The sequence below is a fragment of the Apaloderma vittatum genome, unplaced genomic scaffold (assembly GCF_000703405.1).
Source record: "Apaloderma vittatum isolate BGI_N311 unplaced genomic scaffold, ASM70340v1 scaffold20330, whole genome shotgun sequence".
NCBI classification, from domain to species: Eukaryota; Metazoa; Chordata; class Aves; order Trogoniformes; family Trogonidae; genus Apaloderma; species Apaloderma vittatum.
Window position 1 is genome coordinate 16,752 of NW_009696469.1, and position 14,534 is coordinate 31,285.

At 36.4% G+C, this 14,534-nt stretch overlaps 1 protein-coding gene across 1 annotated transcript in view; it reads right to left on the bottom strand.

The window, feature by feature from the left end:
- LOC104278119 (desmoglein-1-like) overlaps window positions 1–14,139 on the bottom strand; it is a 20,215-nt gene extending 6,076 nt beyond the window's left edge. The window contains exons 1-13 of the mRNA XM_009875003.1: window positions 14,092–14,139; window positions 8,088–8,123; window positions 7,567–7,695; window positions 6,718–6,873; window positions 6,422–6,569; window positions 5,360–5,523; window positions 4,974–5,108; window positions 4,206–4,391; window positions 3,772–4,031; window positions 2,721–2,863; window positions 2,352–2,570; window positions 970–1,245; window positions 709–924 (exon numbers count right to left, since the gene is read on the bottom strand). Of these exons, the coding sequence (XP_009873305.1) occupies window positions 709–924; window positions 970–1,245; window positions 2,352–2,570; window positions 2,721–2,863; window positions 3,772–4,031; window positions 4,206–4,391; window positions 4,974–5,108; window positions 5,360–5,523; window positions 6,422–6,569; window positions 6,718–6,873; window positions 7,567–7,695; window positions 8,088–8,123; window positions 14,092–14,139 (2,116 nt within the window). The remainder of the gene's footprint in view (window positions 1–708; window positions 925–969; window positions 1,246–2,351; window positions 2,571–2,720; window positions 2,864–3,771; window positions 4,032–4,205; window positions 4,392–4,973; window positions 5,109–5,359; window positions 5,524–6,421; window positions 6,570–6,717; window positions 6,874–7,566; window positions 7,696–8,087; window positions 8,124–14,091) is intronic.
- Window positions 14,140–14,534: the final 395 nt, after the last annotated feature.

Here is a 14,534-nt window from a genome sequence, read left to right on the forward strand (position 1 = left end):
TCAGTATTTCTGCATTGGTAAATTCTAGATGTTGATTTCTTGATGCGCAGACTATGAAGGAAAAGACCATCACACCTGATTGTGGTTATCTAAGAAGTAATTTCTTCTGTGAAGTCTAACTTGAGTCATAACCCTAAAACTCATATTTCTTCAAAAGTACTAGGACATATGAATAATGATCTGTTTTGATCCTGATAAAACAAATGCTACTTGTTTTTAGAAGAAGTAATGGTTGGCAGCAATAGCCAAAAGGTTCAAAATTTAAAATTATTATATTTGTTGGCTGAAATCAGGCTTTGAGTTGAAAAAAACCTTGTTCTTTACATCTTTCCATATCCACCCTGGAGCTGTTACTTGTCTATTTCTTTTAGTAATGTAACAGAAGTACAAACTGCAAAGCGTGATAGGGACAGCTCTTGACCAAAATCTTCTGAATCTTGTTCTAGAACTGTGTAACACGTTAGGAAAAAGAATCCTAAGACTTAGGAAGGAAATAGTTATTTCTGAATTATATATATATATACAATTATGTAAAATTTAAAATATATAAAAATTTGTGTAATTTAAAAGACAAATCTTTCTCTATCAAATGATCCTTGAGACCCAACAGGCTAAAAAACAACCATAAAAGTCACCTCATTTCAGAATAATTTAAACCTCACAATTTTTAGAAAGTTAATAAACTTGTTTTCTTAATTTTATACTTACGAACAAATATTAATCCACCAAGAAACATCAGGCCAATGGCAGCACCGCTAAGCGTGGTAGATGATTGGATATCTCTGCCATAATTTCCACTTCCAACATAACTATCATCAGTGGCTGCAGTGTATGAATCTTCACCATATCCACCAGTATAAACCTGCCAGTCTGTGTGGTCCTCAGTTCCTCCTGCAGGTCTATAATCACCACCACCTTCTTGTCCTGTTACTCCTCCACCTTCCTGGTCTAGTCCTCCACCAGCAACACCACCACCAGCAGCGCCACCGCCAGCAGCGCCACCGCCAGCAGCGCCGCCACCAGCAGCACCACCAGCACCACCACCAGCAGCACCACCTCCACCACCACCAATGATAATTATTTTCGTGGCCCCACTGGTGCAGTAATTACGACTATCACACTGACAAGCTTGAACAGGAATTATATGAGGTTTAAGGCAGCGTCGGCCTTGGCTGTCTCTTACGCTGACATAGATCCTATAAAGGTAAAAGTCCATGTTCTGAGTCACTAGCTCTGCAGACGTAGCTTTGGGGGGGGGAAAAGAAAAATATTTAGATTAGCGTATTGACTAAAAATGCTGTACAACTCCATAGTTTTTGTGAGTAATGTTCATAGAAAAGAACAATGACCAAGTGTTCCCCTTCTAAGATGTTCAGTTACGTATGCATCTGCAATACTACAAACTTATAATATTCATCTATGATAGTTTTTCTCTTTTGGAAAACCTGAGCAAGATCAGTCTAGTTATTACTTTTTCCCCTGAGAAATATAAAAGGCAAATTAACTTTTTTATACCTGCTGCTCTTTTTCCTGATTTTTATTCACACAACGGTGAACATAAAAATTGCAAGTTTTTTTCTTTTTTTTTTTCACAAGGAAATTACATGTAGTTTTCGAAATTTTTTCAGTGGTTTAAAAACATTTAAAGTTATATATTTGCATCTGTTTACTACAAATAGGACACACAAGAATAGGTGTAATTGTGATATTTACCATTTAATATTCTATGCATGCAGGAAGTTATGCAAATTCTGTCATTTAGATTTGATTAACTTGTTAGTTTGTTATGTCCTATTGGTGGAAACTGGAAAAGGTCCACTGGGCACTGACTAAAATGTTTATCTTGGAAACATGCATAAATATAATTTGTACAATGAATTGCAAAAGCTGTAATCTTTACTTGCTATTTTCATATGCCTCTTGTAAAAGTAAAGCTCTGCCAACTATATACTCAAATAAATTTGAGAGTTTTGTCATATACTTAGAATTTTTTTAGATAATATGGAAATAAAAAGGTATCAAATTACTCCTCATTACATTTAGACCGATAGAGGTGCTTCTTATAGCTACACGCAGGTAAAGTACAGTTTTGCTGCTCTATATTTATTTTCCTTTAAAAGATTATCATTAGATAAAACACATGCAATGATTCTGATTCTATATTTTTATATATATTTATATATGCAAATTCAGAGCAACTTCTTGGATTCATACAAGCATAAAATTACATTTAAGTTGAGTTAAAAACAGATTCTAATAACTACTTTGTTATTATAAGGTTGTTCTAATCTGTTATATTAGATAAGAGTTTATTGCTATAGTTTATGTTATAAAAATGTTGGTTAATTTACCATTTATTGATCTGATAATCCATGTAGTTTGAGGTACACCATGTATGCTGAACGTAAATGGGAGACCATACTGATCACCACTCATATCCTTTGCTGTGATAATCACTGATGGGGAGTGCATACACACTTTCCTTAATTCAGTATTAATAGTTGGGCAATTGTCATTGATGTCTCGTATTGAAAGCACAATGGTGCCAGTAGCAGTATATCGAGGAACACCTGTAAAAAGAAGATATTCATGGCAAGGGGGTAAATGTCGATACTGGAAATAATATAGATCATATGGGAAAACTTGAAATGGAAAAAAAAAATTTAAGAGAAATCTGGAACAGAGACTTTTGTTTCAGACAAATTCATCTCTTCTCTTACCTCTTGTGATTGCCAGAACTTCTGCTTTGTACTGCCCATTGGTTACATAGACTGATTCCCAGTCAATAACTTTGTTCAGTGTGATTTCACCAGTGTTTTGATTGATTCTGAACCAGGCACCTGGGTCACGTCCTATACTATATCTGTATTTGGTGAAGTAAAAATACGCAGCATTAGGTTATGAACGTATGTATTACATACTCTTTTTGCAAATAATATTTGACACTTCAGAATATTTTTCTTTAGGCTCCGCTAGATCCTATTGCATTTCACCCTGTTCAGGTGAAATTCCTGTAGGCTTCAAAAGATGTAAACCAGAAAAATAATTAGGAATAAAGTAAACATGTAGAAAACCATTCTATTTTGAAAGTGGTATAGTCTAAAAGTAAAATCTTTCTGGACCCTGTAAAACTTTACTAGAACACTTTTTCGTATCAGTAGTTAAATCCACAGCTCTTCCTATAACATACTACAGTTGTATTTGCTAACATATTTCTCTGTTTTATGAAAACTTTTCAAACCATTGTAAAGTGGATGTATTTATTTACACATACATTAAAAAGGAGATTATGTTCCCAGTAATTATCATTAATTTTAGCAGAAATAAGTGTCAAATATTTTTACCACTATAGAATGAGCCTGTAGTGACCTCTTCTATTCTGATTGTACAATATTGCTCATTATTGGGATTTTCTGCTTGCTTTTTCAGAGATGCTAACAAATTCCTTATTCGTGGCAAACATTTCAAGAAAAAATATTAAGTTGGGATAGAAGAAAAATAAGTTCTGATTTATGTAAGTTACAGCCTTTTAGAAAAATAATTTCTTTTTCTTATGCGCAAGGGTAAAGAAAATAGGTAGGAAACGAAAGCACTCATAGCATAAAAATGGGCTCAAGAAGGTTATATTCTATTGCTCTTATTCTATTGCTAATGTATTAATATTTTAAAGTTGCTTCTTAAAGCATCCTTTAAAATATCTATTCCTCTTCCCATTGAAATCTCATCTAAAGGAGTGATACTATCCAGTGAGTTAAGCAGAGCAGAACTTACACGACATTTGATGCGATTGCCCTAGTATCTTCATCGATGGCTGTGTATGTTCCCACGACATAATTTATTCTTGTGTTTTGTGGTACAGAAAACACAATCGAAGATGGCTGAAATCTTGGTGGTTCAATCATATTTCTTACTTCTACTACGAGGGGTGTTCCAGTTATTCGGTATTCTTGTGCAACAGAGTGGTGGAAGGAAGCTACGTTCCTGACACCAATAGACAGAGAGTGACTTTGGATATGTTCATAATCCAGTTCCTAAAAGACAAACCACAGAGATAATGAGTAAAAGACCCTTTTATTTTATTTAAGTATTTTCTATTTTAAACAGTTGAGTGACTGGTTTTGCTGTTCATTTAGTTTTGTTAAAAATTAATTTAACCTATTTTGAGCCGATAATTTCAACAGTTGAATCACAATATATACCCATACCTTAATTACTCTAAGGATTCCTTGATTTGTAGCTCGATCTGTAACAATTTCAAAGCAGTTATCTTCATTACCGGATATAAAGAAAAACTCTGCTAACCAATTATCTGTATACTCTTCGTCAGCATCCAGAGCTTGTATACGTAGCAATTCTGAACTGAGTGAATTTTCTGAAATACTTGCTGAAAACTGTAATGACAGATAAATACCTGTTAGCAAAAACTAATATATGTATTGTGAGGAAAACACAGCTGAGTGCAGAAATTCTATTAAAGGATATTCTGCTCACAGTCCATGCCAATTTAACAAAAATCATGTGTTCTGGATAAACTGTGTTCATATCTGGTTGCAGATATGAAGGGCTATATCACCTCAAATGTTTGCAAAAACACCTTAGAGGAAATGGATTTGTGTTTTATATACGAAAAGGTAATACAAAGATTGGGTTAATCTATGTAAACTGGCCAGATTGCATGGGCTTGGACACCTGAGTGACTGGATTTTTCCTGACACAGAGAAGTCAGTGTCAGGATTGACTTCTATGAGTACAAAAATAATCTTTGCATATGTTATCAGAATTTGTGTGCAAGCGACAGATTGGATTTTAAGCACACTGCCAGGAAAAAACTCTGTTAATCCAGTGGAGCATTCACATGTGAGCAGGTTAGCTCACATTACCTGCTGAGCAGGTTAGTAACAGCTCTGTTATTGGCTGGATTCTTGAACAGGGCTTTAAAGCACTGATGATGCTTTTGGTGTTAAAAAACTTACAGAGCTTTGAGCAAGAGTTGGGAAGTTGTCATTGACATCGATAACTTTAACGTTACAGCTACACAGGGATGATATTCCGTCTGCAGCTCCATCCCGGTCTGATGCCTTCACAACAAGAGTGTAGCTACTATGTTGCTGTCACAGAAAAAGAAATTAGCATATTAGAAGTACCACTGGTACATTTGAAATGTGATAAATACCCAGGTCTTGATAGTGCTTCTTAATGCAGGAATTTACCTTAGACATTTTATTGTAACATGTAGAAAAAATAGGTTTCTTCCTTAATTTAGTAAAAACTAACATTTCTATTTCTCTCTCTTCTCCTTCCTCCCTGCCCCCTCCCCTCCTCCCCCGCCATAACAGATATTTAACTTTGGAAATCTTACCTCTCTGTCAAGGTAATTTGCAAGATGGAGTTCTCCAGTATATTTATTCATAATGAACATGGGTGGACCTGAAGGCTCCTGACTCTCTATCTTGAAGGCAATTTTAGAATTCAAGTGATTAGGTTCATCTGCATCTGTTGCAATTATTTTCATCACGAGTGTGTCTAAGAATAAAGAATAATAATTAAGAAAACAAATTAGAAAATCTGTTTTGTTCCTGCAGACAGCTCATTAAGACAATGCTAGTACTTGGCATATAAAAATTATAAAATGCTATCTACTTATTGACATTTACAACGAAAACTAAAACTTTAATTTTGTAGTACTGATTCCATGCTGAATTTTAATGACTTTAAAATACATTAAAAATTAAGATCAGGTGGAGCAATGCAGGTTTTCACTGAACTTCTTTAAGTCACCATAGGGACTATGTAAAAACAGTAATTACTAAGCTTAGAGATATTCATGTAATAAATCTCCACAGTTTTAAATGAGAATTTCTAGAAAGTAGAAAATGAGCTTTAGGCGCCATTGCCTCAGTGCTGTTTGCATATCTGATGTTGATTGCTGTACTTTTGGTAAAAAGAATAATTTCAGTAGTTTAAGTAAGGGTTTATTTACTAATATTCTATTGCAACGGCATTACTCAGGCTACAAATACAAATATTTGAAATAGAGAAAATAGGAAAAAACATTTTATATGTCCTCAAAGGAAATAATTGTAGGTGTAATGTTAATTCTTTTTTAATTAGAAGGAATGAATTGATTTATTTTAAATTTTCACATCTGAAAGAATTTGCTTGATCATATGGTTAGAAACTGGAACATTCAGCATTAATGCATGAGAGGAAAATGAGAAGGAAGCATCACTGCTTAATTTTGAGCAATGAGCTCAGTCCCTGGGTTGAATAGCACTTGGACAAACATCTGCCACTCCTTCCTCTGCAATAGCCCTGGCCAATACATGTTGTTGCCTAAGAAAGAGTAGAACGAGCATCCCAGGTTTATATTAACTGGGTGCTTCGCTAACTATACTGTAATGGGCATAACATAGTTACTTACTGTCCATGCTGCTTTCTTCAACAGATCCTGTAAATACAGTTTGTGCAAATATAGGAGGGTTATCATTTATATCCAGAACTCTGACTCGAAGTTCAAGAGGTGTTTCCAAATCTACACCCGTCACTGAGTGTTTAGCAAAGCAACGTATCTAGATGAAGAGATTTACCAGTTTTAAAACCAAGAGTGAAGTAAGCAAAGTAACAATCTGAAAAAAAAATGAATTTTTCTCCTTCTGCTCTCCCTGCCCCACCCTGGATCCATCATTATATATGTAAAAGAGAAAGGGGAGTACTTACAACAAATACTGGGGTAACTTCCCTATCCACTATTGATGTTATATTAATTTCTCCTGTTTTGGGGTTAACAACAAATATTCCATAGGGAGCCCGATCAATTCCAACTCCAGAGATGCTGTATGTGATTGGATGGTTTTCTTCACAATCTGATCGGATCTACAATAATAGATAACAATAATTTATTCCAGTTTACTGAGGACACCTGCAGGGCTTTTTCCTATTATTAGTTCCCGTAAATAATTCTATATAATTTCAGTTTCTCAAGAACTTAGCAGAAGGTTCCATTGACAGAACCAATAGAAGGCTCTAGTACAAAACAGTCAGCCTAGAGATCCATCTGTTCTTAAGTGCTGGACAGGATTTCTATTTCTGTTAAAACTTCTGTTAGGAAAGTGAGGAGAGAAACTTCCAAGAGTATCACACTGTGGCTGGACCTCAGTCATGGTGAGAAGTTAGGGAGACATCTTATTTGCTGAGCTGCCCACACAAGTCATTCACTACTCTTGAACTTCTACTTAGGGTTTTCTCAGGCTAAGACAGAAAAAAAAAAAAGTATCTCAATCTAGTACACACATGCTACACATGAAGAGACTGTGGTTGAAGCTGTCTGGGAAGTAGACTGACAGCAGTGTTCTAGGAAGCCTTTTGTCACTCCTCAGCAGCCACGTGGGTTCACCTTATGAGACTGTCTCAGCAGAGCTGAAAATATTACATTTTTTTTTTATTATTCTGCATTCCTTGCTTTGACTATGCTAAGCACAGATAGTTTTAAATCTCTGGGGTTTTTTTCAACCTACTTTTAGAAAAACTTCATTGTCAGTGAACTGTTTTGTTTTCCTTTCTACTTACTCTGGCAATTGGATTTCTCTTAGAATTATCTTCTCCTTCTCTACAAGCTGCAGCAAATTTGATCCATTCACGTTTTTGTCTTCTGAAGGTTTTCCATCTTGCCATTCCATTCTCATCCCATTCTTTTACCTTTGACAGAGAGTTCCAGCATCATATGACCAGTAACCTCAATCCATTTTAATACAGACATTCAGAATTTCCAACAAAAAGGACAAAAGGGATTTTTATAAATCGTGTGCTTTTTATGTGTCTCCAAACACATTAAAAAGCAATGCGTTTTTTGCTTTTTAAGACTGTACATGTTTACTTTAAATTTATCCCTTTTTATGAGACACTCATTTAGGTTCAGGAGAACAGCTCTTGAAATGGTGAGCAGGTTATTACCTGCAACAGTTTAATATTTAAATATGTTTCAACCTTCAAGTTCAGAAATGTCTTAGCTGAGTGTTTTCCATTTCATTTTTACATTGGTTAAATATAATTTAATCAGAAAAATCAGTTTCTAACGAAATAAATATTACCTCTACATGAAATCCTATGCTGAAATCCAAGAGTACCTGAAAGAACAATAAAATTGGCATATAAAAATCCAGGGCAAAATGTAATAAACAAATCCCAACTGCCTTTTCTTTCTTCAGATGATAAAGGGTGAAGAATATGGGATATGCAGAACTGGATGCTTGCTTCATTTGCCATTGGAAGTGACAAAATATCCAAGTGACTCAAAAAGTGTTGCAGTTTCTCTTTTCTCACCAAATCATAGAACCACAGAGTCATAGAATGGTTTGGGTTGGAAAGGACCTTGAAGATCATTTAGTTCCAGCCCCCCTGCTATGGGTAGGGACACCTTCTGCTGGACCAGGTTGCTGTCGTTAACATGTAGTTAAATGTGCTTAATAGCTGTATTTATCAGTTTTCCTCTATCATTGTAATTTCCCCTACTGAGTTTTATGACAGTTACATTTGGACAAAATCTGTGACAAACTTTTTTCTATGCTTTTTTTTTTCATGGGTTTGCGTCATGGGACTTTCCTCAATTCAGAGGTGTTGCATTGTTCTGTCAAGACTCGAAGATGGGCATGGAATTCTCTCTACTTGCTTCATGTTAAAACAACCTCTGACATGCAACAGATTAATGTACAGCAACTCCACCCTCCTTCCTTTCTCTTCCTCCTTTTCCTCATTTACCTATATTCTGCAAGAGGTCCACTGTCAGTCATTTACAGAGCAATGTCTCCAATGACCTGATCTTGCCCAGAACATTTCATAGACCTTGGCATGTAATGGATGCCCTGATCTGCTTCTGAATGAGAGAATTTAGACTGTGGATTTGTCCATTTGGTGTGCATGTACCTTGAAATTTATCAGAATATTCAGAGAGTAAGGATTTTTTTTGTTTGTTTCTTTAAGCAAGCTATATAAATGACTAAGAAACACACTCTGCAGCAAAATCAGTACAATATGTTCACGTTATGCTAAAAGCATCAATATATCTTTTAATCTGAGTTTATGTCTTAGTGACTAATTAAGATTTTAGCTGAAGAATGGGGTTCAAATTCATGTTCAGCCATTACTCATCTCAGAGAAGAGACAATATAAGACTCCATGTAAACTGTGGGTTTTTTTCACCCCAATGGGAGTTCAGGCCCATCCTTTTATAATGCCCCTTGGAGCTTGGGGAAATGTGAGAGAGTAGAAGGGGCAGATTACGTGCTCACCAGACAACCTGAGTGATGAACTCCTCCAGAAACATCTCTTATCAGTTGACCCCACTGGCAGAGCAGAGCCTCCTTTGGTGAGAGCAATGAAACCTTCTCCACCCTTAGGCTGAAATCTCTTCTGGCATGCAAGCAATAGTCTTGACCCAGAAAAGCATGGATATGCTCCTCCCAGTTCAATGTTAGTGAATCTTGTCTGCTGTCTGCATCCGGTGGCTTGTTCTGTTATTGAACAGTGAAACTAATCTCTCACTTCCAGCCACATCAACCTCAGACCCCGCAGACCTAACTGAAAAACTGCACTGAGCATTCATGAAAAAGAATTAAAAGAATTATGCCTGTAAAGAATTCTGTTCTTTAAGGATACAAATCTTCATAAAACATTTGATTTCAGCCTATAGGGAGTTCTGGTTTCAAGCAGTGAAGAATATACATTTTATATTGGAGTTCTATGCTTTGTTTTTGAGTACCAATAACAGCAAGGACAGGAATTCATTTGTCAGTAATGCTGGGGACTGTAAATTTAGACCTCTTATTTCTACACTTATCCCATGCTAACCAAGGAAAAATTTATTCTGCTATATGGTGCTAATGGAAGATCTTGAAAGAAGTCTCAACGGTTTTGAATCCAGAGTCCTTAGCACAGTTTGCGATGTGATTTGAAAAGAGTGACCCAATTAACTTGATGTCCTGCTGTGTTATAGGAAAGAGGGCAGGCAGACACCAGAGTTGTCTGGTTCACCAGATAAACCAACATTTCTGGAGTGAGGTCTATCCAATTTGATCCAGGGATCGATCTGCCTCCCTATCTCATGCTTTCTGCTTCTCTACTATTACAAGCAGTTATCTATTCCTAATACCTCTCTGTAATGCAAACCTTTTTTTTCTAGTGCTATTTCTAGCAGAGAAGTACTCTCTTCTAGCAGCTAACTCCAACATACTTCTAGATAGTGAGTAGATTTCACTTCTAAACTAGTATCCAAGTACAGTACTTTCCATAGATTCAGTGATTAAGGATAATTACAGCGATAGGAGCGACTGGAATGTGTGGGACACATCCTGAGGACCTTGGGGTAGGCATGATGATCAGAGTGATACCAAGGTTTTCTGTCCTGTGAGTCTCTGAGAGACTATGAAACAGTGAAAGCTCTGCAGAGAAGCTAGAGGCTTGTTGCACAAGCGGTTTCTGGTTTGGGTTGGAAGAGGTGCAGACATGGAAATTGTTTATGGTGACTGTCATTTGCACAGTGGCCTATCTGAAATCTGGTCTTTTATTGTAATGATACAGGCCCTAAACCTTATGTCCAAAATGACACCTTAGAGTCATACTGGAGTTACTCTGGATTGATTCTGACGTAACTGGGAACAGAATTAGGCCCATAGGATGCATATGGTTTCTTAGACCTTCAAAGCAATTTACAAACAAGAATTAACTAATCATCAATTGACTGCCAAGTAATATTATACGCAATTATGGAATCCTCCCTTCTCCACCTACTCAAATCTAAATGACCGAACACACCTTTAACATCTTCCCAGCCTCATTCATATTGGATCTTCTCTCTCTTTGAAGTCAACAGCGGTATTTTTATTGGCCTGGATGGGAGGAGTGCTGAGAACTCACACATACTGTATTAGTCATCAGGGTGCCATGGTAGCTATGGTTGTGTCAGCATTTTGAGAATTTTACATCTTTCTTACTCAGCCAAAGCTCTAACTAGTAAAGGGCTGAAGTAACAAACCCTTCCCTTTATTCATTCTGCATCTCTTAAAAATGATAAATCAATGCATATGAAATAATGAGAAGCAGAAATGAAACATAAGACAAAGCCTCATACATTAAAAAGGAGCCATTTGACAAGTTTTAAATTGAAACATGAATCTGTTTTTGTTTATACTTTTCATTTTTGTAGATCAGTAATGAATGTGCTTCTTCCAATTTAAAGGGAATTTTTTCAGAATGGTTTTTCTGGCACTTTGGTCTCTAATTCTGCAGAAGCCAGGTGTTTCTATTGCTTCCTGTGTTAGCAACTGACATCAATATTTTGTATTGCACCCAGGATGGAGAATTCATTGCTGTTTCAGCAGAAGTGTGACAATGGTTGTGTCAGTCAGAAGAATATATTCAAAGATTTATTTATTTTAGAATATGTTTGTTCAAAGAACTGACCATGCTGGGAAAACTTCCACTGAGATTGTTTCTGTTCTTCTGAGCAGTTACTGAGCAGTTACTGAGCTTAAAAATTAGAAAAATGAAGGGGAAAATAATTTCAATATAGGATGCTATGCTGTTATCATTCAAATCTGAGTTTTTCAGATTAGTCATGTTAAGTCTCCTCTATAAATTTTCTCAATAATACTTGAATTCTAGTATGGTTTAGAGTGTGCTAGCTGCAAATATATGTTTGCTCAGGAGCCATTTTTACTTAGGAATGTAAAACTACAAACTTAAGGACCTGAGGTGATAGTTTCTGGATACGGAATTTCTTTAGTTTCTGTTTCTACAACAAAATTCTTTGGCAGAAAAGCCTGCATATTCTTGTCTATATCCTTGTAGATATTTTGTATGCATATGCAAGAAGAAGATTTAGGCCTTTAGTATTTTTGTGTGCAACCAAGTTATGAGTAGGAGATGTAACCATACCCTAACAACTGGGGGAAAAAAAAAAAGCATAGATAACGCATGGGAAAATGCAGCCAGACAAAAGTGCGTGTAAGAGATGTGGTGAATTTACAATTATTAGCTGTCACATGATAGCTGGCAGGAGAAGAGTCATACCTGATCAAACAGGTTATTTCCATAAAACGTGTCTGTGCAAGTATCACAAACAGAACTCCCTTACTCATGAGAATAACACCTTTGAAGTCACGTGAGCAAGGGTTGCAGAATCGGTCCCACCAATGGCGAAATGCATATAGAAAATTATTAGTTTCAGGGCTGGTAAGTTTTCTTTTTTGAAAGTGTACTAGTGTGCTAAAATACGTGTAACTCCACAGCACTTTTATTTGACATAACTTACTAACAATATACTTGACATACCAGACACACCATTCAGACAGGTGATTTCCATGAAAGATTAATCAAGCTGAAGACTGAGACCGTTTCTCAGAATACACTAAAATTGGATACTTGATGTATAATTTAAGTAATCTCTACAGTTGATCCGTCAGTTTCCTATAAAGTCCTGAACGATGCTATTAAGCTGTACATGCCGCTGTGAACACTGCTGTGCAGAATGCACGATAAGAACAACAATTGTTTCCTCTGGGTAGTAAAAGTTCAAATATTTGATAGTCCTCAAAACATAATGGTGGTTTTCACAATTGCTCCTTCTTCCTGACCAAAAGCATATCCTGCATCAACACTAACATGCTGAAAAGAACGAAAATTGCTCCAGAGTTGCCAAGAGCAGATAAAGCAATAACTTCTCTTTTGAATGGACAGATCTTAAATACAGTACAGTCAACATTTTTTTTTTAACTTCAACTCATCAGGAGTATGCATCACCAGGTAACTGAGTAAAACAAATAGTCGCTAATGCTAAACGAATATTGAGAGGTGTTAGTGCGATGTGCAATGGGCCAATCTCAGAGGCCTCGGTGCTGCATTAAACAAGCAGAAACTCATCTGAACCACAACTTGCTTTTGCCAAGTTTTGTTGTTGTTTGCTTGGCAGGTGTCCTGTGTTAGTTAGTTCTACTTTACTGACTGCAGAGCTGTCACATAAAATTAATGGTTTATCTTTTCACAGTGAGTCTTAGGATTTCATACTCCATAACAAACAAACACTTTTCCCCCTGCCTATAACATGTCTAGAGGGGTCAGTAACAAGAAGTTCACAGACATTTACGTTTACTAATACATTGTGCAAAAAAGTAAAATTTTGTGAAAGCTAGAAAAGGGTATAACTATAATAGAAATCCTACGCTTTTCAGTCTTCAGAGCCTTAAAACTCTACCTAATTTCAAAGAGCAGCACAGACGAGTGAAAGTAACCCGTGCAAAAATCAGATTGCAGGAGTACAAGGGCCTCCATAAGTCTTTTAAATCTTTTCTGGTTAATTTCTGTGTCTTGATGAACATATTATACAGCTATTCCACTTGACCATAACCACAACTCTCCATTTACAGTGAGAAAAACAAACACAAAGAGCAACACTTTCATCATGTGTTCACTTGATCAGCACATGGCGGCTCAGACACTAATGCACTACAAGACAGGAATTCTTCGTAATGTGAAATAATAAGCCAAGTCTTGATTTTTACTCAGCTAAGGTCTTCACTAAATTTATTTTTTTCCTCCTGAATATAGCTGTAGGATTTGGTCAGCTCTGAAGTGCTCTTGCTAATCCATTTAGAAAAATACATTTGCTCTTCATATTCCCTTAGCTGATAAAAAAACCACAGAACCAAATGATATCTAGTCAGTTATTAAGATTTTTATAAAGCTTTTATTAATAATAGTGACTTCTTAGATAGCAGCTACAGACAACATTCACCTGAAAATTTATGCATTAAGCACAGAAAGTCACGTTCTGAACATCAACAGGCTGCAGTCAAGTCAAGTCCTAATCAAAAGCAGCATTTGCCAGCATTGAATGAAAATCTAAATTATTTTTATAGTCTTCAGAAGTGCGGCTTAAAATTAACACAGCTTTGTTTTTTGTACTAAATTTCAGGAGATATTTTGAGGGGCTAGTTTCCACTGTAAAAGTCTGAGTCTTTTATGCTGTAAAAGTTGAGTCTGAGGAAGACTCAACTGGCATAATCACAGAGTTTACAAATATTGTCTTAAAATCTGACTTACCAATGAAAGGAACAGAAAAGCAGCCGTTCGGTGAGGGAGCCAATCCATGGCATCTGACTTCTCGGATACAAGTCCAAGTGAGTTATGGTTACAAGCCTGTTCCTTTTCCCCTCCCCCCCCCACTCTGTTTTCTTATTTAAAAAGACACTCGGTAGATGTCCTTATACTCAGCCCTTCAAGGTGTCTCTGCCTCCCTCTGAGGGAAGCACTGAAGATGCTGTATAACAGAGTGTCTTTCCCCACCCCAAAATCCTGGGCTGGTCTCACCTGAAACGCTTGACAACATCATTATTGCTTGCAGGTAAAAGCTAAGAGACACACCTTAATTCTTATTGCACTGAAACCCTTTGTTGGATACGAAAGGGTACATTTAAAAACAGAAGGTAAGCTTTGCTGAGAAGATACCGAGTGATTTATAAATTACTCACAACATAGGGAATCAT